This window comes from Corvus hawaiiensis, chromosome 3 (assembly GCF_020740725.1).
Source record: "Corvus hawaiiensis isolate bCorHaw1 chromosome 3, bCorHaw1.pri.cur, whole genome shotgun sequence".
Classification (NCBI taxonomy): domain Eukaryota; kingdom Metazoa; phylum Chordata; class Aves; order Passeriformes; family Corvidae; genus Corvus; species Corvus hawaiiensis.
Window position 1 is genome coordinate 95,512,704 of NC_063215.1, and position 25,903 is coordinate 95,538,606.

General features: G+C 43.5%; 1 protein-coding gene across 2 annotated transcripts; it reads right to left on the reverse strand.

Annotated features, from left to right (window-relative positions):
* Positions 1–15,523: 15,523 nt before the first annotated feature.
* Positions 15,524–23,804, reverse strand: NEK2 (NIMA related kinase 2). Of its 2 annotated transcripts, XM_048299681.1 has the most exons (10): positions 23,670–23,804; positions 23,277–23,494; positions 21,966–22,203; positions 21,201–21,283; positions 20,824–20,950; positions 19,846–20,065; positions 18,825–18,879; positions 18,672–18,742; positions 17,757–17,804; positions 15,524–16,167 (listed from the first exon to the last, which is right to left on the reverse strand). In XM_048299681.1, the coding sequence occupies exons 1-10, from the start codon at positions 23,763–23,765 to the stop codon at positions 15,941–15,943; spliced, it is 1,383 nt and encodes a 460-aa protein (XP_048155638.1). In that variant the 5' UTR covers positions 23,766–23,804; the 3' UTR covers positions 15,524–15,940. The 2 variants fall into 2 exon arrangements, with proteins under 2 accessions (XP_048155638.1, XP_048155637.1); XM_048299680.1 differs by lacking the exon at positions 17,757–17,804.
* Positions 23,805–25,903: the final 2,099 nt, after the last annotated feature.

A 25,903-nucleotide genomic window follows, 5' to 3' on the forward strand; every position in this document is an offset into this window, starting at 1 on the left:
CTCCCATGGCAGCCCAGTCCTGCTGCTGGACATGCCAGGCACAGAGTGGCAGCTGGACCACACAGGAGTTCACACATCTACCTCTTTCCCACACTCTTTCTTGTAAACCAGTGGGCTGTAGGCTGCTGTTTCCAGGCTTTTCTATTGTATTACCGTACATGAGCAGCCAAGAGGAACAGGGAGAGTTCCTAAACTTAGGGCTGTCCATCTGGCAACATCATCCATTTTAAAATTAATCGGAAAGTGACTGATAAAGGTACCTAATGAAACCAAAAATGGTGTTTTACAGGAGACACAATGTTCCTGCTTAGGCTTTTAAGGAGAATACTTTGTCTTCAGAGTAGGGAAGACTCTGGATTTTTTGTTGTTTTTTTGGTTTTTTGGTTTTTTTTTTTTTTGGTTTTTAGGCTTCCGGGTATTGTTCGTGACTCAAAGAATTCTTTCTCGGCTCAGCTTCCGGTCCACAAATGTGGAAGGACCCATCTAAAATCTGTTTGCTTACCATAAATGCTCTGTGTTCCAAGGAGAGAAGTAGCTGTGGATGTCTGGCGCACAGCTTCCTCCCCCCCAGAGCCAGGTGACGGGTCTGAACAGAGAGCTGCTGCTTGTCACCTGTCCTGCAGTGAAACGTTTTGTACCGAGTCCTGCTGGGCTCTCCTGAGCCAGCCGAGCACTGTGTGAAGAACAGGACTTTGGCTGGAAGTTTTGCTATTACTCAGCATGTTTGCTGAGCAAATAAAGTCACTGCTTTTTCCCTTTGAATTTCTGCACAGGGTTGCAAGCGAAGAGATCTCCACCACGGAGGGCTCTTCATCACTCCGTGCCTTTCCACTTGGAAAAGGTGAAACCCTGCCCATAAACCGCTGATGTACAGAGCACACTGCCTCCTTTTAACACGTAACTCTTCCCCTTTCTGTGCAGTCATCAGACCTGTCGGCTTTTAATGAGGGCTTGTGGGACTGTGGCAAACATGACTCCATCTGTCTGCTCCACTTCAAGGCTGTCAGTGTTCATTTTAGGCTGCGTTTCTCGCAGCCAGTGTCTCTCTCTCTGGTAGCTGTCCTTACAAGGTTTGTTCAAATTAGATTTGGTGTTGCAGTCAGCAACACCAAAGCCAACAGAAGCACTCACTGTCCAGCTACCTGCATAAAAAAGGTTGTTCCTTGTAATGAAAAATAACACAAATGAAGAGTATTACTGTTCTTGTAGCTCTAGGTTGGAGTCACTGTTATGTACTGATTAAGGAAAGCAGCTTTATCAAGGAAAGGACTTAGACATGTGTTTGCAGTTAATTAAAAGGCCTTCTTTGAACAGAGGCAAGTTAAGCATGTGCTTACATGCTTTTGTTTGTGACCTGTGAAGAAAGACTGTAGCAGTAATTGGCACTGAGATAGGCAATGAAGGACACCTTGCTCTATAAAGAGATTTCTTCTTCTACCTGGTTACTGCATCTGTGAAATCTGGGCTCTTTGGAAGTCGGTGGCAGAACTCCAGTTGAGGGGATCAGCATATCATCCACTATACGTCTTCTGAACCTTTTAGAAGTAAAACAGATTAAAAGCCCATTTTTTTCCCTTCCAAAACATTTTCTCCCTAATGAAGAAACAGCTGGTTTTAAAAATATGCCTTTCTTATGTCCAGTTTTGATCTTTCCTTTATTTTGCTTTTTTACTTTCAAGCTGTTGACTTGATCCAATGGCATTCAGTAGCCTGTAACTGCTCCAGAACTTCGGGCCCAATTAACTGTATGGCCAATCTGTAATTGTTTCTAACAAACAGGCATGCCCTTTTTGGTGGACTAAAGAGCATTTCCTGGTTGCTTTGATCACCAATTTGTCTGCTTATGATACAAATAGTATTTTCTTAAAATCCACAAGTAGGCAGGCAAAATAGTTGCTCTAATCAGCTGTGAAGTTAATACTGATAAGGTATTAGTTAGAAAAAATGCCTTATTCAGCCGATGCTTGAGTGGATCCAACTAGAAAAATCACCACCATATTAATCATTAAAGGAAAAAAGGCAGGAAAATTTGTGGTGTTACTCACTTTTGCACACAGTGTGGCTCTCTGGTGGAAAGACAAACAATGATTCAACAGGGATGGGAAAATTCTGTAAATATGGAATTCTGGAATGAAAAAGTGTCTTTGCAGCTGATTGGTTCATAACATTTTTAATTATTACCAAAATAAACGATTATCCTTCATATGGAATTTTTAATAAATCATACTGTTAAGCTCAGCCTTTTATTATCTGTAGAGAGAACATGAGAACAAGCCAATTCTCTTGGAGCCATGGTAATGAGTATCAACAAATCCATGGGTAATTGCTGAGGACAGACACTGAGATATGTGCTAATCACAGTGGTGCCTGCTACACCTATTTACAGTATCAGGGCCTGTCAGAGAGCTCACAGTACTTTCTGGTGCCCAAGCTGCTTAACTGGGGGGCAGGGATTTCAGCTGTCACAGTAGGATGCTGGATTCCATTGGTGAAGGGTGTCTGCATGGTCTCTTGTTGGAAGAAGATCACTCGGGTCCTCTGAGGTAAGTCCCTACAGGAACAGTTAATACTGTAGGAACTCATAAACGTGCATGTACTGGCATTGGAAAAGTCAGTTCAAAACTAGTTCAACAAGTGCAGCTCTGAGTCGTGGGAGGCTGCAGAGCACCTCCACGTAGTGCTGCAAAGAAGAAATGCCCCTTGGTGACACATTTTGCCCTGAGGAATGGAGCTATGCTGGTTTATCTCTATGACTCCTGGGAGCTCAGTGACATCAAGGGCACACTGTACAAAGACCTCAGTCCCAGGGACTGAGCTAGGCAGTGTAAGAACATGGTACCAGAAGAGGAAGATCCCCAGGGAGATTGGAATGGAAGCCATCCCCCTGGCTGTGTATATGCAGAGTTTACAGGCTGCTTCCTGCAACAGCCATGAGCCCAGGGATACGGCACATCCTATCATTTCTACTGTGCGAGACAGGCCTGCCTGCAGCATGGCAAGGAGCCTGGTGGCACAGGACGTGCAGGGCACACTCAGGCTTGGGGCCCCTGTGCAGCACAGCTTGACAGGCTCCTGCTCTGACCCGGCACCAGCAGGTCTGATCTGGAGGGCAGCCTCAGGCTCGCCTTCCCCAGCAGCCCAGGCACTCCTGGTGCTTCCAGCCAGCTCATCTACCCACACACTGCTCCTGCTGCCACAACACACACCAGGCAAGAGCTGCAGCCTTCTGTCCTGGCACAAAGTCTTTTTTAGGTAAAGTCATTCAAGTGCCTGAGCAATAGCATACTCAACATTTTACCCTTTATGTATGAGATATTTACTGTATCAGCTTGAGATGGATGAATTTCCCTTTATTACACAACAAATACTGATGCTTTGACTTGGAATATGCTGCAATCCCTACTCTGAGACCTGCTGGACACTGCTGCTTTTCCCAGACACCAAATGTGGCCTTCACATGAAGGCTTCATGTTAAGGATCAATTATATTTGATGTTTGTCAAATCATATCCCAAGGCAGTAAGCACAGACATGTAAAGTTTATGTTCTGTAACTGGATCTATTAATTTTCAGAACTGCCTTTCACAGAGGCCTTTTTTTTCTCAACTTTAGCTGGTCCAACTAAAAGCTGGTGCAAAAAAGAGCCACCACAAGTCCCTTCCAGAAATTACATTCCTGCTCCCAACCAGGCTTCAGATCTAGCAATGAGGGCATGTGATGCCATGAGGGGCATCAGCTTTGCCTGCCAGTGCAACCAAAACCCAAATTCTTTTTCATCGTCATTGTTTTTCAGCCAGTCCAGCCAGATAATCCTATTTACCTAGGGCAGCAGGATTGCTAGAGCTGACACACAGGACCATGTGATTGGGGCAGGGAAAAGTGTGTGACCATATACTGGCATCCACTTATGCTGGTCATGAAACCACAGCCTCAACTGGACAATAAGAGAGGGATTCATGTTTGGGAATTGGTAGCTGATACACAAACATCTTGTGATCATGAGTCTTCCTTTAGAGTCAGCAGAGATCTAATCACCTTTGTCAGTGGAGTCTGCCATGTGGTTTATCTCCTCCTACAGTGCTATGTACTTGATTAGATGAATTCCATCCTTAGAGTGTGGATTTCTGTTCTGGATTATAAAGAAAACCTGGTGTGAACTGCTTGGAGATTAGGTCAATGGTTAATGAAGTGTCTCCTGCACCCAGTGTTAGTTTTGCCCACTGTAAGACAAGGATTTTCCTTATTCTTACATTAAAGAGCATGAGCTAAGCGAGTTCTTTAATGTCACAAACTGAGTAATGCCAGCAGGAAGAGTAGAATCCAGTGGCCTGTCCTGCCAATGCTAGAAATGTGATGCTCAAGGCTGTGTCTCCAAACTAAAATTCACAGACATAGCAGAGGTGTTTTGATTTAATCAGTCCTGGGCAGTTGACAGTTCTCTCAGAAGCAAACATGAGGGGTGGCTGCTTTTGGAAAGCAGGTAATTTGTGTTGGTGATTAAGCATGGAGGAGCCTCACTTGGGGCATCAGTTTTCAAAACACCTTCATCCAAATCTTACGAGCTAATTCTGTACAGTTCATTATCGAAGTCTATTTGCATATCAAAATAGTGACTGTGAACATTGCTTCTTGCAAGATTTATTTGTATTAACCTACCTTATATCTAGCCAGATGTTTCTGCCTTAATGTTTGGGAAAACAAGGGTTCACATCAGCATGGGTGGATTAAATGATGTTCTACAGTAGCTGCAGAGCCAATGGAGGGAACCCAATTCTATCACTGCTAAGATGACAGAGCAGTAATTATATCCAGCAGTTACTGTGGCTGGCCCAGGAAGGACTTGTTAGTCAAGTTTGCAAGTAATCCATTTGTGAAATATGTGTTCCATGTACTTTATTGACTAACAATGTATATTATCTGGTTAGTTAACTGTGGGGATAAAGGTCTTTTTTCCTGTCATTTGTCAAGCTCTCGTGCAAAAAGCTGCAGTTAAACTGTGTATAACCTTAGGATCCTGAAGAGTGCCAACTAAAGCTCTAGGAATATGCTTATTCAGTTTTTTATTAGCCACATAAAATAGAAAAACTTTGTGCCTTTGCCAATTAGATAAACCAGGGCCTATCTCTTTCTTGGAAATCTCTCTACAGAATGATATTCTCCTTGAAAAAAGGAAATATATAAATAAGCAAAATATGTATTTGAGGAGCAGTAACATAGCAGGCCAGCGTTGTTAAAGCTCCAGTACATGCATTTTATAGCATTGTAGTGATATAAAATCACCATAGGCACTATCAAAACACATATAGACACTAACTGTTAAAAATCAATTAATTAGGAGATCTTTTGCAAACGGGTCTTCAAAGCTTTTGTGTCCTTGATAATTATATCCAACGTCTTTGAATGTAACCCTAAGTAGGAAAAATGTTTCATGGAGAATGATTCGTGGAGACTTGGTTACAGCCTATAAGCACACAGAAAGTCAGCCAATAGTGTTTGTGTGTTCATGTGTCCCCAAAGAGTTGTAACAGGCTGCGCTGACACAGTCCTCCATGGGAGACAACCATTCCAGCAGATTGCCCTCTAGGACACTGCGTGGGTGAACAAGGATTTGGGTGTGCACATGTGGCCCCTCCTGAAATCTTCTGTATGGCAACATGCAGGCACTGTGTAGGCTGGGGAGCGTTACAAGAGGGAGAGGAGGAGCTACTTGCTCTCTGTCATTATAATTCGCCATCGTTGTATATGATGGATTCCTGGCATTGGCTCTGGCCTGATCCAGCAGTCGGGGCAGCAAGGGCCCAGCACATCCTACCAGGGCACATAGCATGAGTGAGCCTTCCCTCTGCTGAGGTGATTCATCCCAGCCCCGCATACCACAGCGTCCTCCTGACCTCCTTAGTCCTCCTGGCCTCCTTAGTCTCTCTCTGACCTGCTGTAACTGTGTCACACAGCCTGCTTGTGCTGGTCGGGATGCTGACACAGATCCCAGAGTACGGACATGGATCTCTGGCAGCCAGATCCCTGCGTGGCAGGGAACAAGCAGTTACAGGAGCCGGTGCTGTACCCTCTGACTGACAGGTCCCAGTGTAACCCCAAACTTGGAGGCAGCCCAGCTTCATGTTTCTGTCTTATCTGCTTCACCCAGCAAAGGAACCCTCTGGGCCAGCAGGATAGCACATGTGCTTGGGGACCTCCCACCTGCAGCACTGCTCCCAGCTCCCCTTCCTCATCCTGCACGGGTGTTTATCTGGGACAGCTGCAGCCTTTCGAGGGGAATGGTCACCTCCAGCTCTTCCTTGCAAGGCCTGCACAGCCTTTGGGTGTGCCTGAGTGCCATGATCTGCAAGCTCTCCACACGGCCTCTTGAAGCCACCGAGGTGCAAACCAGCTAATAATTAAACCTGCTTTCTCAGTTTTACTGCTGGAGAAATGCTTCTGTGGCAAAGCACTGAGGAGAATACAATACTCCATTCACATCAAAAGAATATGCAGATACCCAAGGTAAATACTGTCCTGCATTGAGCACACTTATTTGTGTGCTGCTCTCTATTTACCCTGATGGTTTCAGTGAATTGAGTTCCTCAGCCCTCCAAAGAGTTCTCAGCACAGTGGTCAAACAAACAATGTAGTTTTCTGGGTTTTATTTGTTCCAGTAAAAAACCCCAACAGTGTGACTGAAAAGTACAAAGGAAATGGAGCAGACAGTCAAGATGGAGCAAAGACAGCAAGTGGGAAAAGCAAATCAAAAGCAAGTAATTGGCAGAGTTAGAATTAGTTATTTCTATTAATTCCAAAGTTCTTGCTTCCTTCTGCCAGCCTCACCTGATTGTTGGGCAACAGGGGCGGTTTCTATAGATTTCCCTTTAGTTAAAATAATTTGTTTATAAGACATATTATTTGTAATAAATATAAGGGTATCATTTTGTAAAAACATTCTTCAGGAAGTAATAAAACACTTGCTCAGTTAAAAGTGTGTCCTCAAGTGTTTTTGCTGAATGGGTGTTATGCTCATGTGGCTTTATTCCCCATAATCATTCCCAGAGAGAGTAGAAATGAGGGATGGTGGGGAAAGAGATTTGGAAACAAATAAACACTCTAAATCAAAAGGACAGGACTTTGTATGCAACCCAGGCCACAATAGCATCAATGGCTCCCACAGGGCCAGAATTCCTCCTGCATTCACAATCCAAGGACAAAACCTAATAATCTTGCCCTTGCTTTTCCTACTGCAGCAACTTTCCTTGGTAGCTTGCAAACCTCAGTTCATCAGTGTCTGACACATGGCAGATGTCTCCCAGAGCTGTGGAGCCCCCACACTGTCATTCTTCTGACGTCACTCGTGCCTCAAACTTCAAGGACTTACCAGCAGGGGTGTGGGGGAAATGCATTTGTCAACAGCTTTTAGTACAATAGTTCTTAGCAGGATTTGTATGTTGTGAAAAAGGACAGGTTTCCTTGGGAGTTCCCCATCCTTTGCAGATGCTGTAAGGGAGATGAAAGAAAATTTACAGAAAATCTCAGGGGCAGGTTCTGAAATTATAGCTCAAGGTTGATGATTAGGAGCTGAGGCTTTGATATAACTTTAAACCCCGACTCAGAGATTCTCACATAAGGGACTCCTGCCTAAATTGTGTACTGTCCTCTCGAAATCCATCCAGCAGTGATGGAAAGGTTTCGGGTTGTGGGGAAGCTGTCTCACTCCTCGGTATCTCAGCCCTGCAGTCTGGCTACTCCCTGGCTGCCGGTGTCTTCTGGCAAGAGCAGCCCCAATCACTCAGGTCCACACACTGGAAATGTTTCAGAAGTACATAAATAAAACATTAATGAGGATCAACGTAGGAGAAAATCTAGAAGTAATACACTGCAAAGAGATGACCCTAATAAACAGCTGAAGGGGTCAATGGACTTTTTATTATGATGTTAAGCCCAAATTTTGATAAGAAGTTTCTCCATAACTCACTGAGGAAGATGTAATCGTGAAATGGGTACTAAACTAGAACTCCCAATTATAACACATGCCTTGAAAAGGCAATTACATGGAAATCCTTTGCTTCCAATGATGCTGAATTAGGGTTAATGTTTCTACCACTGCAGGAAAATTACAGTGAAACCCCAAGTACCTGTAAATAAACTGTTGTTTTAACAACCACTCTCCCTCCCATACCAAGGGACAATTAGCTTAGACAAAATTTTTAAAAAGGAAAGTATGTCAAATATAGTCTTTTGATACCTCCTCAGTAATCTATGTAAAATTACCTAAAATTATCCTTCCTCTTTCTTGAAGAAATAACCACTTCATAAAACACATAAGCAAGAGTGACAGTACTCTGAGCAACCTACGTGAGGAAGCAGAGCACTGAGTGCACGTACAGACAGGCTCACCCTGTTAATTCAGAGCAAACTTCCTCTCATCAGTTACTGGGCTTAATCTGAGTAATAAAATTAGAAGGCTGGATGTTGCCACAGAGACATTTCCAGTTCACCTTGTGGCCTGCATTGGTGTGTTGAGAGGGACTCAAGAGCTGTGCAAAGACAACATATGAGCATGGGTTTGTTTCTGCTAGCTGCATGCTTAAAACAGACCAAAAACCTCACTGCCAGGTAATGGAAGTCCTAAATAGGAGTTTCCTTAGAATAACTCCCAGGCTGAGAAATGTCTAGTGCATGCATTTATTTAATTCTTTATTATATTATATATTTGCATTACATATATGTATCTATTAGACATTCTATTTTATATTTTAATATATGCATGTATATGTTATATATCTATACACAAAATTTAATATTATGTATTATGTTCATGCTTATTTCATGCATTTATTGTTACTTATTACTTGCCGAGGGCAGGAAGCGACCTCACTGCTAATCGTGGGTCTTAAGGCAGCTGGGGACATGTGGTGTGAGGCTGGCTTCGTGTCCCGTTCCTCAGCACTGCTGGGGCTGGCACAGCACAGGGGGATTTACAGCACGGTAAGGAGTCTTCCTGGCATTAAAGAAGTGAGCAGATCCTGTTCTTCCAGGCTGAGTCACCAGGGAGAATGAGCCTGTGAAAGGGGGAAGACGACCATTGTTCTGTGTTTGGTTACTAACAAGGAGAGTAGGAGACAATTCTGTGTTTGCATATACGGAAAGCTGTCCTCACCACTGCAAAGACTCGATTTGATTTAGTGCCTTCCTTGTTGATGCTTCTGATTTTCTGTAAGAGAACAATTGGTGATTCTACTGTAAGATCACTAAAAAATATTCATTCGCAGCCCGATATTGTGGGATACTGGATTAGGACTGAAGCTGGCAGCATATTTGGTAGTACATGTTTGTATAATAATAACAATAATAGATCTATGCAAAGTGTGCAGTTTTTCTCCAACTTTGTACCAATTGTTTACATACAGTGTGTCTTGTCTTCTAGTAACTAGGAAGAGTTAAATAGCATTATTCAGTATGTACAGATCTCAAAGTACTTCACTACAGCATAGTAATTTCTTCAATCCCACATTTTAAAGGTGAGAAATTTTTTTGGTTTGGTTTTTTGTTTTTTTGTTTGTTTGTTTGGTTTTTTTTGGTTTTTTTTTTGGTTTTTTGAGAAGGTTGTCAGTTTGCCCAAGCTGAAGATGTGGGGAAACAGCTCGGTAAAGGATGCAGGGGCAGGACCTGCAGAAAGGCTTTAGAATCAATTTCCATTTGTGACAGCGAGTCTTGCATGCAAGTGAGGCAATGCAAATGTAGCAGGCCACGTGCAAACGCTGCAAATCACTGCAATAATGCTGAGCTTAGAACTGACCTCGGCAGCAAGTGCTACTTCACTTCCAGGAAAGTGGCTTTGAAGATGGAATATAAACTAAAAAAAAAGAATTAAAAAAAACCCCCAAGTGACCGATAGAGCATCTGCATCAGCAGCAGCAGGAGCAGTGACTCTCCCGAGCGGTTTTCTGCCTCCTCTCCCTCTCTTTATCCCGCTCATCCCTCCCATGCCCTCCGCGCCCCTGTGCTCCCGCCGCGGCCTCGGCTCCGCCGGGCTCTCCCCGGGACGCTGCGGGGAGCGGGCGCGGGGTCACCGGGGGTCGTGGAGCATCCGGGCCCGGGCAGTGCCGAGCACTGGCGGGGCCGGGCCGGGGGACACCGGGGCATCCCCTGGGCGGGGGGTGCCGGACCGCCGGGGCAGCATCAGCCTCTCAGGCGGCATCGCCGTCCCGCCTCGCCTGGGGCCGGTGCTGCTCCTCTGGGTGCTCTCCCGTGGCTTCCGCGGCCGTCGTGCGGCTCCTGGACTGGTTGGAGCTCCCCGACGGCTTTGTGCTTGTGATGGAGCATCCAGAGTGAGCTCAGGACTTCTGGGATGTCCTGGGAAAGCAGGGATTCCTTTTTCGTTTTCAGTCGCAGAAGGATTTGGGCTGTTCTACTCCCTTTTTCAGCTTTGGCCTATGATACTTTTCTTGGCTAGTGCAGGTGTAGGGGGTAAAGGGATAAAGGCAGCGTTTTGCCTACTCAGCTGTCCTCTTCCAGCACCGGAGGCTTTCTTTCACAACCCAAAGTTTGTAAACAAGAGTCAGATGCTGGTGAGAAGGCAGTGGGTGTGCCTCGTGCCAGCAGTGCAGCCCTCACATCCCCAGCAATGCCTGAATGAACGGGGGTCTGAGAGGGAGCAGCATGCACCTGAGGAGCTCTGCTGCCTGTGTCCTGCAGGAATGCCAAAGTGCAGCCCACCAGAGTGGATCTGCTTTCACTGCTACCATGGCAATTCAGTGGTAACTTGCTCCCTGGACATCCTGCTCTATGACATGGTCTGTGGGGACCTTCCTGTCAACAACAATGAGGACATCATCTAGGGCTGGCTGTTCTTCCCACCATGGGTGTCTCAGGGTGGTTACCTGGCTTCATGGCATGGAGCAAGTAACAGCATTGGGAGAGTGCAGGTGGCACACAAGCATCCCGTTCTTGCAGCTCTGGAGAAGATGGCACATATCCCACCATCCTGCCCTTCTCCAAAATGGAGAATTAATTGGGATGCTTGGGTGCAGCTCTGAGCAGCCCCAGCATGGCTTGAACACTGCAGACCCTCAGAGAGGGTGGACAGGAGCTTTCTCCCACTGACCAGCAGTTTCTTGCTTCTCTCCATCTCCCCACAGTGCCAGCACCTAATCATATCAAAACATCATCTCAGCCTATGAGTTTGAAGGAAGGGGGTTAGGAGACAACAATTTTTCTGAGGACAAAACACTTCATTCACTGTCAAAAATAAACTTTGTGCTTCTGGTCCCCTTCCTCCAAGGCAATCTTTCTGTGTCCTTACTCGCCAGCTTTATTGCAGTTAGGTGGGGGTTAGGCATCCCAAAGAATGAAACAACAGCCCCCGTTTCAAACTGCAGCAGCCACGCCAGTGAGCCTGAACTGCCACCCAGGCACACACTATGAATGTGAAAAGCAAGTGGGTTGCAGGGACCAAGATCTCACCCTGCTGTGAAAGCTGGGAGGAAATCAGAAGTGGCAAAATGCCATTTCAGCTCAACCCCTGCCCAAATTCTTCATCTTCCACCTGTAGGCCCCTGCAAAATGGCCAGGCAGAGCTGGGCTCTGGCAAGGTTCAGTCTGGAGTGCTTTATGCCCCCTGTCATGACAGTGATCAAATAAATGATAGTATGTATTGATTGGAAAATGGATACTGAAGGAAGAAGGGGATCGTTGGAGATAGGGAAGTCTCTTCTTGCCTCTCCTTTCTCTACCAAGGAGCTCCTTATGAAGAGAAATGCCTACATGGCGTTTACACCTGGCATCTCCCCACCCGTCCACCCCTTCCCTCACTCCAGTGTCTGATCCATTCTGTGGACTTCATTAGCTAACCTAAGAGGAGTCCCAATATCAATCAACACGGACCACACAGAGGTGAACGCTGCATAGTGAGGGAAGATTACAAATCTTACTTCAGGGGCAGAATTTGAGAATTGTATCTTTCAGGAGTTTATAATTTACTCTAGCAAACCACAAAACACTAAACATAGGCTATGAATCTTAAATGAAAAAAGCAGGAGGCCTGAGAGCACAGAGATCGATAAACCATAGGCCCTGGACTGCAGGGATACTGTATCATAAACCATCAACCCTAAGCCATAACCACTAAAGCTGGGTAAAAACCTGGAAATGTTGCTACTGGTGTTTTACAACTTTTTTGGGGGGTGGAGAACATTACAGGGAACAGTGGGCTCTGGCTGTCAGACAGTGTTCCTGAGAAGTTTTATATACTGTTACACCTAGACTCTATTAACACCCCGTGCAGGGATACTGGATCTCCGGCACAGCATCAGCTCCACTGATGGCATTGTGGTCCCCTCACATATTTTCCACATCCCTTTGCTGGAATGGCTGATGAGCAACAACCAAAGGTCTGCCATAGCTGGACAAATGCAGATTACCACCATGGAGAAAATCCTTCTGGGGTGCAGGGGCTGTACTTGCCACAGGGACCAAAGAGATGGAGGCTCAGAGGTGGCATCTCTCACTTTTACGAAGAAGCTTGACAATCTTCTATATTTATGTCTGATTTTTATTAAGCTTTTTATCCACCCAGCTGGCCAGCACTTTCACACTGTTTAAGTGCTGTTCAGCTGGCTGCAGAGGGCACAGGGCATGACTGCTGAAAATCAGGAAACTGGTCTGTGTTTTTCAAAGATGATGCAGCTTCCCCCCAGGCTATCCTTGATGTTCTTATGCATGTAAAACTTCTGTAATTTCAGAGGTGCTCGCAACTAATCATATTATTAAAATTCCTGGCATCTGTATTAAACATTAATTTCTCTCACAACATTCCACAGTGTACACTGTTATTACCATCCTGTAAGGCTTAAGCTGTACCATATCCATATGTACACACTTAACCTTCCCTTTTAAGAAATAAGTATATCCATCAGCATGATGGCAATGTTTTGCAAGCACTCCATAAGCAGTCACCATTCCCATAAATGTTCTATTTGTGAATGCTCTCTTTCCTGAATATGTTTGAAAATTGCATCCTGAGTGTGATTCTAATGCTACACACGTTCTATTGGAAAAACAATTACACCCTTGTAGAAAAATGTGAATTTTAGGATTCCAGAGCAAAAATCCTGAGAGAGAACGAAGCCCATCTCCAGGATGCCTTTCACTATGTTTGACACGTACTGGTAGGAAGTTCTTATTTCAAAAACCTTAGGAAACACTGCATTTATCATATTAGAGTGATAATACTTCAAGAAGACACTGTAAATAATGCAGTTAAACAGCTTAATGCTACAGTTGTAACCTAAGCTGTTCTCATTTACTACTGCCATTGTGATTGATGCAGTTTGCACTCTCTGTAGCATTTCGGATTCGTAACAGTGTAGCTGTTAACTAGGACTTTGATTCAGCTATTTTTATAATGCATGCATGAAAGATGCAAAATGGCAAATCGGAGATAATTATAATTAATTGCACCAGCATCCGTAGCCAAAGCAAGTCAGCATCTTGCAGCAACGTGCTTAGAACAAAACAGGTAAAAATAAATGTAAATAAGATATTATATTTCGGATGAATGTATGATAGAGGAAGTTCTTATAAATGACAAGGCAACAGTGCCATCTTGAGGTTACTAGGGAATTCAAGGGAGAAGAAAGCCGCAGACCATGCTCTCAAGGCATTTTACTTTTAAATTGCAGAAATGTGTATTCCAAGGGAAAAAAATACTCTCAAGCCATTTTCTTACCTTGGTCGTGTTAAAAGCAAAGCATTTGTAAACACTAGCCCTTTCACAAGATGATTAGAGGGATGGAGCACCTCTCCTGTGAGGAAAGGTTAAGAGAATTGGGATTGCTCAGCCTGGAGAAGGCTTCAGGTTGCCCTAATTGTGGCCTTCCTGTACCTGGAGGGAGTCTATAAGAAAGATGACAGTCTTTTTGCAAGAGCATGTCGTGACAATGGGGAATGGCTTTTAACTGAAGGAGAATAGGTTTAGATTAGATTCTAGGAAGAAATTCTTTGCTGTGATGGTGGTGAGGCGCTGGGACAGGTTGCCCAGAGAATTTATGGATGTTTCCTGGATGGTGGCTGGCAGCGTTCCAGGCCAGGTTGGATGGAGCTCTGAGCAACCTGGTCTAGTGAAAAGTGTCCCTGCCCATGGCAGAGGGGTTGGAAACAGATGATCCATCAGGTGCCTTCCAACCCAAACCATTCTGAGATTCTGGAAATACAGTCTTTCATGAATCAGTATTAATTTATTTTCTTGGCTGCTTGTTTTCCTCCTTTCACTGATACCTGCATTTTACAGATGGCAAAACATTCTTGCATCCTACATATTTTTCAGACTGTACTACCCTTTAATGTTTTATGGGTTAAACCATAAAGATCCACATGAAGGCCAGAACTCCATTGCAGGTCTTCTGACTGAGGCACAGAACAGAAAAATCTAAGTGCACAGATGTGGTGACAAAGCAGGGATTCACCCTCCACATAAATGAGAAGCTTCAGAAATACGAAAGAATGCAGAGGAAAGCTGCACTGACCCATGTGGCACAGCTACTCTGGCTGTGTATACACCTGCCAGACATTCCCACCACACCTAGTGCTGGGGAATAACCACTAGAATGCTGGTGGTTTTACATTAGCAAACTAAATAGTCATGTCTAATTCTTTTAAGCAAAGGTTGTGGTGAAAACAGCAACCACTCTGTAAGCAAATGTTAAGTTCTACTGGGTGGTTAAGAATCTGCAAGATTGGGTTATGTTGTTGGGTTACACAAGTACTTCTCTATCAGCAAATCATGGAATGGTTTGGGTTGGAAGGGACCCTTAAGATGATCTAGTTTGTCAAATTAAATTGATGTTTCAAACAAGATTCTCTCCTATGAAGTAAAAACCATCTAGAATTCCTCCTCAGATAACATTCATAGCCCAAAGGAAACAAATGTTTTGAAAACAAGCTGTTTTCTAAGAATGTATGTTTTATGGCATTTCAATCCAGAGAGGAAAAAAAATATGTAAATCATATGCCAGACATTAGTTTCAAAGGATATTTTAAAATTTATGAGTCTGAGTTAGTGCATGAAACTTACACCACCTTAAGTGAGCAACTCCTACACCAGCAGAGCATTGTTAAGGTTTAGATGGAGATACCTCCTAAGCTTCAAGAAAAGAAGGATTTACTATTTAAAGGACAACTGCCCTGCCCCAAAACACAGATGCTAATACCCTGGATGGCGTCCCATCCTGGACAGCAGTCTCAGGGGATCAGTTTATAAGTTTCAAGGCAAGTAAAAGGTGTTATTTCAAATGCCATGCCCTGACACAGGCCTTGCAGGAGCTGGTGGACAAGGCATTCAGCTGCTCAGGCAGAAAAGAACACAAACTCATAAATTATGTTATTCTGACCCACCCCACTCATTAGTCAAAACATAACATTAAAAGTAACCTGCTTTGATAGGTCACTTTGATAGTAGGAAGAGACAGCATAAAATCTTTATGCTCTTTTGTTAAAAAATATTTACAAGTGCAGAAAAGAAGGCACTGTTTTCCCACATATACAGAATATCAATACTTCCTTTATCAACAACTGTGCATTACATACAGCATCATTTTAACCTACAGACTGTGAATCTGTACATTTTTCACCTGAAAAGTTTTTCACATCAGATTTTAAACAAATCATTTATATATATTCATTCTTTATATTGTCAGAAAAGTATGGTAAACAGGATGACCAAAATACCTTTCTTTAATAATACAATTAATTCAGTTTGTTTTATTTGGTATCAAAAGTACCTATTTTCATCATATAGCATCTTATGCATTTATCATAAACTACCTGTCATAAACTAAGAGTTTGTACAACAACTGTTAAAATACTTTTTCAGTAGGTTCTAGCTTAAGAGAGGGAGGCACAAGTATCTGCCTATACATTTAATCTTCTTTTCAAAGATAAATACATCTGTTACAGTTTCAACGCATGCCCAAGATTTGTCTGCTCTTCAGTTGATAGTTTTTTTCCAGTTCAGACAGTGCTTGAGCCCGTAGATTTGCAGCATATAGACGCCTTTTGAGATCAGAGCTTTTCCCTTTGGAAAGGAAATAGTTTTCCATATTATGAGGAGGCACAGCTTTCTCTTCACTTCCATCAAAGAGTGAGTTCTTCTTGGTTGTAGAAAGGGGAAGCAGGAGTGCATTATCTTAAGAAATCAAAAAGTACTGCATTAGTGCATCTTCCAGCATTTATTGCTTTTAACCCTGGTGCCCATTTTGTCATCCACCTATGGCTTTAAGTGATCTAATTAAATGCATCTCCATTAATAGCAACAACTCTTTTCTCTTTTTTGAGAAAAAAAAATTGAAAGCAAGCCTTTTAAATGATGGTGGTAAAAGGATATATGCCATAGTAGTTTTTAGGGTGCACCTCCCAATACCAAAGGAAATATTAGTTGATTAAGAAGAGAAGACATGATGCTTCTTTTGAAGGACAGAAATTAAATAAACAGTAACATAAGCCCGTTCCAAAAGAAAATTGAAAGAATTAGACATTAGAAAATTCCTAAAGAATTTTCAGCTTTTAAATTTTTTTCAGCTACTGAAAAAACCTTGTCTTTTCTTCACAGCAGGGGCAGACTCAACCTGTCCAGTGGTCTTTGTACATTACCCACATTGTTTCAACTCTATCATTGTATTAAGTCACTGGGGTACAAATTAGGCTCTGACTTGATGAGTAATGAGTTCACATGCATTAAAAATTAGCAAGTTACTTCCACTGCAGCCTCCAGAACAGGAATTTTCATAGTGTATCCTACAGCATGCCACTATCAAAAGGCAGTTAATGACTCAACAGTACAAAAACTACCATCAAAAGCTATTATAACAGCTGAGTTGCCTCTCATAAGAGCCAACTTCACAAGGCCCAACTTAAGGTGTGATTTTTATTTAATCAAAGGTCTAACTATTCTAAGTTTAACACTGAAGCCTTAATTGGCAATTGATGAGGCTACAGCAAGAATGATATAAGCACTAAAGAGCAAGAAGGAATTTAAAAAGCCAGCAAATATTTCAGCACTTTCTAGCTTCATTACTCTAAGTCAGATCTGTTTTAACATTAAATGGCTCACTAAGAATCAGAAAAGCCCTGCAAAAATAGGGTAGCATCCAGGACCCTGTCTTAAAAACCAGGATTTTTGGTATTCCATTTTACTGTCAAGTGAACCCCTCAATGAACTTCTAGGAGAACTTAGGGATCTAAGAGATGTGTGAGATGCAATCCAGTTGTGAAAAATATAGCCATATTTAAGCAAGTGAAAGCACAAGCAAGCAATGGTGGTACCAAGATTGGAGAAACACTTGGTCCGTTTATATGAGAATAGGCATAATTTTAGAAACAGTGGAACAAGAGCACACTGGACTGAAATGCAAGAGCAGCAAATCACATGCTCTACAGCTATTGCAAGGTTTGGACAGTTTTGTAATAACTATGTTCACTTTTCTGAATTATCTATCTTGAGGTATTAACCACCCAAACTGGTTTTGCCTATCCTCAAAAACTAATATACCTGGTAAGGTCACAATATCATGTAAAGGGGTGGGAAATGCAGAAGAGAACAGAAGCAAGAGCAGAAGCTCATTTGCATTCAGTCATCCAGTTTTAGATGCAACATCAGAAAGCCAAAAGCAAGTTTGTTCTCAAATTCTTTAATGTGCTGAAGTCAGACAAGATGTTGAGAGACGGGTGGAATTCTCAAAGCTGACAAATGTTAGAGACTGCTCAAGGAGCACTCACTTTCTAGGGGCATTTTACTTGTGTCCTTTCCTGCTGTGATAGGCACTTCTTGAAAAAAAAAAAACAAGGCTGCTTCAGTTTTATTTGCTTTGGAGGCAGTGACATGCTTATCTTGCTTTATCAGACCAAAACTAAATGAAGAGAGTGTTACTGCATGTTAAAGAGTGTTCACATGTCTTTGTTCTAGAGTGCTACTTCTGACCCAGCCCTTCACTATTCCTACCACTATCTAAAAAGGCATTTAGATACTTGAATATTATTTTTAATAATAAAAGATGGCAGCAATAAACAGATGATACTGCCCCTTATGATAGCAAGGATTGAACAACCAAGTGAGTATCAAATACTACTGTAAAACAGATTGGACTAGAGGCAGTCAGGAAGTCTTTTAGCACATTTTCAAATCTGAGTTTTTCTTTCTATAGTAGCAGTGTGTATTCTTCATAGTTTATACAATGCACCAGGCACACCTGCGTCACTTGCAACAAATAATATTTCCCATGTTGAAGCTTTTGCAAGTTTAATGAAAGCTGAATTTATTAGAAGTGTGCAATTTTATTAAAATTAACTAAATCAAAGGTCCATAAAAAGACATCCATACATAAAATAAGTGCAGCTCTGAGAAAGGTTTGGGTTACAAGCAGGCACTTCCCTTAGCTCACCACAAGAACCTAATTTCCCAGACAGCACAAGACTGCAGTGCAAACAGTGCCAACTCAGACTTATTCTGAGCATCACTCATTAAGTCCTTCTGCAAAGCAGAAAATCAAAAGTCTCTTCCCAACCGTGCAGCCATAGCTGGGCTTTGCATTGCCCCAAGGGGGCTGTGCCGAGCACGTTGAGCACCAGGGGCTTTCTTCCGGTCACACCAGCCTACAATGGCCTGAGCAAGCGCCTTCTTGCGTATTTGCATACCTGGACCTTCCGCACAGGTTACCTCCCGCTGCTGCTTGTGGAGATTGCACCTCTTCAGCAGGTTTTCAGCTCTGGTTTGGGAAGAGAAGTTTAAGCTTTTTGTTGCAAGACTGTAGAGTTTCTAATATAGACTATTATAGGTTAGTAAGGTACCTAGCAAGTTTGTCCTCTGCCAGTCTCTCCCGAACACAGAGTTCCCGTTCTTTCTCTGGAAGTAGAAATACCGTAGTATGCAGTGTGAACATGTAACTGTTAGAGTGACTCTGCATGGTGGGCTTTTCTTACAGGGAAAGAGCAGTAATAGCCAGTGAGATGCACCCACATTTCTGATTCTATGGCTCTAAGCAAAGATAACTGCTGCATAGATACAACTTTATCAATGCACTAATAAAGCATTGACAAGTACTCTGAAATGCCAGGCATGCTTCTGTTCCAAAAACTCTGACATGTCTGCAACAGTGATGAGATAGCAACTTTCTATTCTACACATTAACTCGTGGCACATATGATTGACACCAGATTTAATTGTTTATATACCAGATACTATAGCTCAGCTATGACTAAACACCCTGCTTACAACAGTAGCAGCTGTTATTCAGGCTCAGAAAAAAATAATACAAATGGTTTAAAACTATTGCAGAGCCTACTGCATATGCAAAGAGGTATCTTATGTAGGCAGGAAATGCCAACACCTGAGGACCAGCCATCTATAGTCTCACAGGTAAGCTAACCTGTGGGGTGCAGCTTTTATAAAAGCAGTTGACAGTTTACTCAAATTTTTTTTTTCCCCCCAGCATCAAGCTCACCTTAGGTTACCTGTTAGTATAGGCAATATTTACTTACACAGCAGGTAAAAAGCAGCCTAGACTGCACAGTGCAGACCCTACTTTTCTGTATGCTTTCCTAACTGCCACTCATGTTTAATAATCTTCACAAACCAGACTTCCATATCTAAACTGCCAATTATATCTTAGTAACTTAAAACAGAAGCTAGTATAGCAGAGTGAAGCCCTGAGCATTCTTGGTTTGGTCTTTAGACAAAATTCTAGTGGTGCATGCAGGACTACAGTATCCTACTGCATTAAAATGAGGGTTCTGAAAACTGTCTACTTTTTCTTCTTCCAACTGAATCAGAATCTCAGTGCCACCCCCATCCCAAAATGGAATATCATACGCTCCAGACGTTGTTCTCTCTCTTTAATGGCTTTCTCTCGCTCCTGTAATTGTTGCTCCTTCCATTTCAGCTCATTCACTGCAGCATCTGAGTGTTGCAGCCTTTCTGGCTCCCATGGTCTCAAGCCTCTTCTATCATAATTCTGTTTTTGTTCTTCTTCCACCAAGTCTTCTATCAAGGGGTGCTTCAGAATATCTTCAACAGAAGGTCGGCAGTAATCCTAAAGGAAAGACATTACCAACATGTTCCATCTGTAAGAAGAAACATTAAGGCCAGAGATTCCCAAAGCAAGACCAGCTGAGGTACTACAAAGTGAAGGACAAATTGGAGAAAACGACTTAGGAAGGAGTAGCACAAATAGATGATAAAAGCCAAGGGAGGAGGCTTCAGATCCAGAGCTGCAAGTCTGTGTCTCCCAGCCCAGGCACCCTCTCCTTGCAGAGTCAGAAGGGGGTGGGTGAGCGTGCAGAGGCAGCTGTCAGCAGATTCCTCAGCTAACAATCTGCTGAACAATCCATACCTGCTGGAGGCTTGGGTGCTTGATACAGCTTTGTTATCCCATGCCATGTTCTTCTCAACACCCCCACACTAGCAGCGGGGAACAAGCTATACATTATCCATATAAAGCAAACCCCAAAATGAAGACAAAACAGCCCCTTCCAACTTCCAAACACACTGGAACCATTTTAACCCTGAAATTATAAGACCTCAATAAGCATGCTGTAAGGAAATCCCGTGTAAGCCAATATTGAGGCAGCCTTTTGGCATCCTGTGACCCTGGCAGGACACTTGAGCTGCTGCTGCCTTTGTTTGATGGACTCAGAGCACAACTCCTCCCTCCTTCCCCTACAAGTGACACTGCCAGTGACAAGGTGATAACCACTACTTCAGGTTGGTTTGTTTCATAAGTGAGAAGAAAAACCAGTATTTCAGTTCTAGCCCAAATTATAGGTGGAAACAATAGTAATTGATTCTTACCTTTACATTCAGCATCTCCCTGAGAAGGTCGTTCAGCTCGTCTGAATAACGATACGGTATTCGCCTGAACCTCCCTTCCCTTATCTTTTCTGCCAGCTCCTTTTGGTTGTAAGCTGTAAATGGAGGCCTGAAGAAGAAAATTTTTCTTGGATTCTTTCACTAGTTTTACAGGACTTATTTTCAGAAAACAAAAGCATCAGACTATGAAAAAACCCTGCAATCAAGGTTTGTTTTGACTACCTCATGTCAAGACCAACACAGAAATAAAAATCTAGGACTAGTCTCTGAAATCTTTAAGCTTTCATCTATACAAAATATAAATCACACCTGCATTAGCAGTTATGTTTCCACATTTGTTATCACACTACCATACTTACGAGAGAGCACATAATTCATACACAAGACATCCCAGAGACCAGATATCAGATTTTTCATTGTATGACATGTAGTTCATTTGTTCCTAAAGAAGGAGAACAATCTTAGGTTTATTAATGAAGACATGGTTCCACTATTGCAGGATAATCAGCTACTATTCAAACCTGAAATAAACCATTATATACTGGAGTTACTGCTAATATTCCATCCTAATTAATATTCATATCTAGTCTTACTAGAAGGATTTTAACAATTTGTGGCAGTACTACACTGTAGAAGACTGAAGTGTTGCACCAATCTTCAACTGATGCAACTCTATTTCAGTCAACATTAATCTTTCCCACACAAAATCCCCTGTGTCAGGAAAATAAGTCATTCCTTCTCATTTCCACTACAAATTAAAATCCTGTCATCAGGAGGTAATTTAATAAGCTCTTTACTTTAACTCTATGAAACATAAAAGCCCCCTAACTTCCCTGTTCTTTTACAGGAACAATATACTCCAACAACTCTAATGTCCCAAGAATATAACAGAACTTATACAGTGAAGAGCAACTTTAATTAGAAGGAAACTGATTGTGTGGGGAGGAAAGGAGATGAAAATAACCTTGTCTCCAGAACATACATAGTCTATAAAAAAAAAGTCACCTGCATTTAAGACCAATAAGGCTTCATTAAAATCTCCCAAACAATCATGGACTCTGAAACCAACACAGCACACCTTGGAGGGGCAAAATGAAAGATCATGTATAGAGGGGAGGTCTTACTGGGGACATGTAATACGGAGTTCCAACAAACGTTCTGGCAAAGCTGGTGTCATGGTGCAATATCCTAGCCAGTCCAAAATCTCCAAGTTTCACATTCTGTTTGCTATCTAGAAAGACATTTGCTGGTTTCAGGTCACGGTGCACAGTGACTCCACCGTCGCTCCGTCTGTGACACTCCTTCAAGGCCAATGTTAATTGAGTCAACACTCGGAGAACAAAGCTTTCTTCCAAGAAATGCCTGAAAAATGAACACATTGTTTAATGGGTTTTCTGAGCACACATCAGTTTGATTAGTCACTGCCAGTCTTAGTTCCATAACTCTTTTAATACGACTATCATAAAATGCCACTGAAATAGCCACTATCAGCAACAGGCATCTATGCATTCTCCTTTAAAACTGATTTTTTTAAGAAAATTCACTGCAAACATGTTAGGAGACATTTAGACTTTTATTACAGAAACCCTGCAGTGTTTCCTTCCTTCCCCAAACCATCTAACAAACACACAGCATTTTCACTACTTACAACACAAATATCAATTTGATGCTTGTACGATGAGATCTGCCCCTTTGATCACTTAAGATAACAGTATGTTGTCACCTGTTAATAATGAGCAACATACAATAACAGCCAAAACAGGGCTAATTTTTTAATACAAACTTCCTTAAACGAAAACATTGATGCTGGGGGGCAGCTGCAGAACTGTTTTAGACTGTTGTCCCAAAGTAAAAGAGGTGGTATCATGTACTTGTTTGACCTAAGAATGTGAAAACTGATACTATGCCTACATAGGATGCTAAGATTAGACCAAGGTGAAGCCTTATCAACTTGATGTCTCCCCAAGCTTTATATAAAGCTTTATATAAGTAGCTTTTCACATTGTGTTCAAAATCACTCCTCCCTTCCACATATTTTGGTGTCCCAATAGAACACAGGGGCCCAGTAGTTTTACTCATGGGGAAGGCCAGAACCCACAGAGCAAGCTGCCTGTCTACAAGAGCTGTGACCTCCTGGTTCATGTTCTCAACCCCATTCATAGCCAGAAACGTCTCAACGGCTTCTCCCTCGCAGGAGAGCTCTGGGGTTTTTTACTACCTCAGCACCAACATCCAGCCCGGTGATGCATTCAATAGCACAATTCCCATCGCTGTTGTAACTTTGTACAAAACCTTTCGCATTTGAGAAGAGTTGTAGGGTCCAAAGGGTTAATCCCGAAACTGCTCAGGAGTTACAAAATAAGTTTCCCTTCTCTCTGGACTGCCCAAGACTCGTGCAAGATATTCCGAGCGTGCCACAAACACATTTCACGTGCCTTTCTTTCGCGCGCTTGGCGATCAGGCTGGCCAGGTCTCCCCCATCGCAGTACTCCATGACGATGTACAGGGTGGTGCTGCTCCTGTCGATGATGCGATCGTAGTAGCGCACGATGTTCGGGTGCCGCAGCTCCCTCAGCAAGTTCACCTCCGACACGAGCATCTGCTTCTCCGACTCCGTCATCGCGCCATAGTCCAGCTCCTTCCATACTAAGATCTGCGGAGGCAGAAACACCCTGGGGAGTGACTGGGACGGCGGCCAGGGCCGCGCAGGGGGAAGAGGGGCTGCCAGAGCCGCTCGCTCGCGTGTCGCGGAGAGCCGCCAGCACCGGGCAGGGACGCACGGCAGCGGCAAAGCTGCGCTGCTCCCGCTGCCGCCTGCTCCTCCTCACCTTGCCGTCGGCCTTGCGGCGCACCTTGCGGCACTTCCCGTAGGAGCCGGCGCCGATGGTGAGCAGCACCTCGTAGTCGTCGGGGCGGCCGGGCATGGCGAGCAGCGCACGCACGCACGCACGCACCCCGCCGGGCCGCGCAGGCCGCTGCGCCGCGCAGGCCGCTGCGCCCGCGCCGCGCCGTTCAAACGCACCGCCCCGCCCGCCCATTGGCCGCACCGCCCGCGCGCGCCGCCCGCCCATTGGCTGCGCCGCCGTAAACAGCGCCCGCGCGGCCCGGCGGGTACGGCCGTTAGCGCCGGGGGCGGGGCCCGCGGCCACTGCGAGCCCCTCGCCCCGCCCCTCGCCCCGCCCGCGGCTGAGGGAGACGCCCAGCGCAGCTTTTCCCACTTTTTCCCTTCTTTTCCGCCACGTTTCCCCTTTTCCGTTTTTCTTTCTCTTCCCTTCCCTTCCCTTCTTCCTAATTAGACAAATCACCGGGCCTGCAGGTATTATCAATAAGTCGCATATTCATAGCTCCTCAGGAAGGGGCGTTTCTTTTCCATTAAAAATAACAGCAAATCATCACCTTCCCTGAAATGTTTACATGTATTGGATAGATGATGACAGAAAGTTGGAACATCTTAGCAGAGTTGGTTTTGGTTGGTTTTTTTTTTAATATTCAGAAATGCTTAAAAAAACTTAAGCTGTTTAAAAGAACCTAATCTGGATTTATTGCAGTCTACAACTCCTCGTGAGGGCAAGAGGAGGGGCAGGCAGTGACCTCTTCCCTGTGGCGCCCAGTGACAGGACCCAAGGCAGTGGCCTGAAGCTGTGTCAGGGCGGGTTTAGGCTGGATATTAAAGAAAGGTTTTTCACCCAGAAGGTGCTCGGGCGCTGGAACAGGCTCCCCAGGGAGGTGGTCACAGCACCAGGCAGCCTGACAGAGCTCAGGGAGCGTTTGGACAACGCTCTCAGGCACATGGTGTGACTCCTGGGGATGTCCTGTGCAGGTACAGGAGTGTGGATACAAAAATGCTGCTAGCAAGGATTTTCTTGCTATTTTCGAAGTCTGTGAGAGACTTTTCTCTCTCACAGAAGAGGTAGCAGTTACGTAAACAACCAAACACCTGCAGCCTTGAGGAGTCTTGTTTATGGTATAGTAGAAAAATATTTTGACAATGGATGTTTTAGGATTTTAGCCAATCACCCCCAAGGGGTGGCTGATCCTTTGTCCAATTAGACTATGAAGAAAAAAGTTTATGAAAGAGTTTGTAAAATAATCAAATAAATCAATCTTGCTGCACAATTCCTGCCTGCTGGATCTTCTCTCCTCCTCCTCCCTACGGCTGCAGGACACGGTGATGTACCCTAGGGCCCAGGCCTGCCGTAATACAGGAGTTGGACTCGATGATCCTTGTGGGTCCCTTCCAAGTCAGCATGTTCAGTGAAAATTCTCCTTTAAAACCAGGGAGGAAAATTTCTCATAATTCTTAAAAAAATCATTCATGAAAAACTACAAAAATCATGGCAGCTCTACTGGCCCACCACATATGAACACTCATGCTACATCATACACAAACCACCTGCCGAAAATAAACCAAATAACGTAATGGCTTAAAATGTGAAATTTGGAAGCAGCAATGTGTGGGCCCACATCCAAACATTGAGCCAGCAAATACTGAGGTTACATAAATGGCACTGAGTAACACCACAAGATACTAATGACATTATAGAAATTTTAAGATGAATGTAGTGTGTTTTCTAGCATCATTTATGATAAGGAATGATGCCAGGGTGCAGTTCTGGATTCAATTTAATCTGTCTATGTGTGGAAGTGGCTGTGACTGGAACAGAAACTCCTTCAGCAAAGCATTGTAACATGCTTGTATAATCATAGAGTCGTCATGGCCTGGGTTGGAAGGGACCTTGAAGATCATCTTGTTCCAACCCCCTGCCATGGGCAGGGACACCTTTCCTGCATCAGTTGTGAAAGGGAACAGTTGTATGTCCTGACCTAGAAATTCAGCAACAGGACAGAGTATTTCCTCATATTACATCTCCACGTGGTCTCGATTATTCCCCAGTTTTGTTTCAGGTTTGAAATAGGTTTGATGGGAGTAGGTGTCATGGTGTTACTGAATATTTATCAAATATTCTTCTATTAGTCTTTAGAAAAATTGAAACCTTTACTTTTATCACCAGGAGGCACAAAAACTCCTGCTGTCCACTATAAAAATTGTATAGATTTCTAT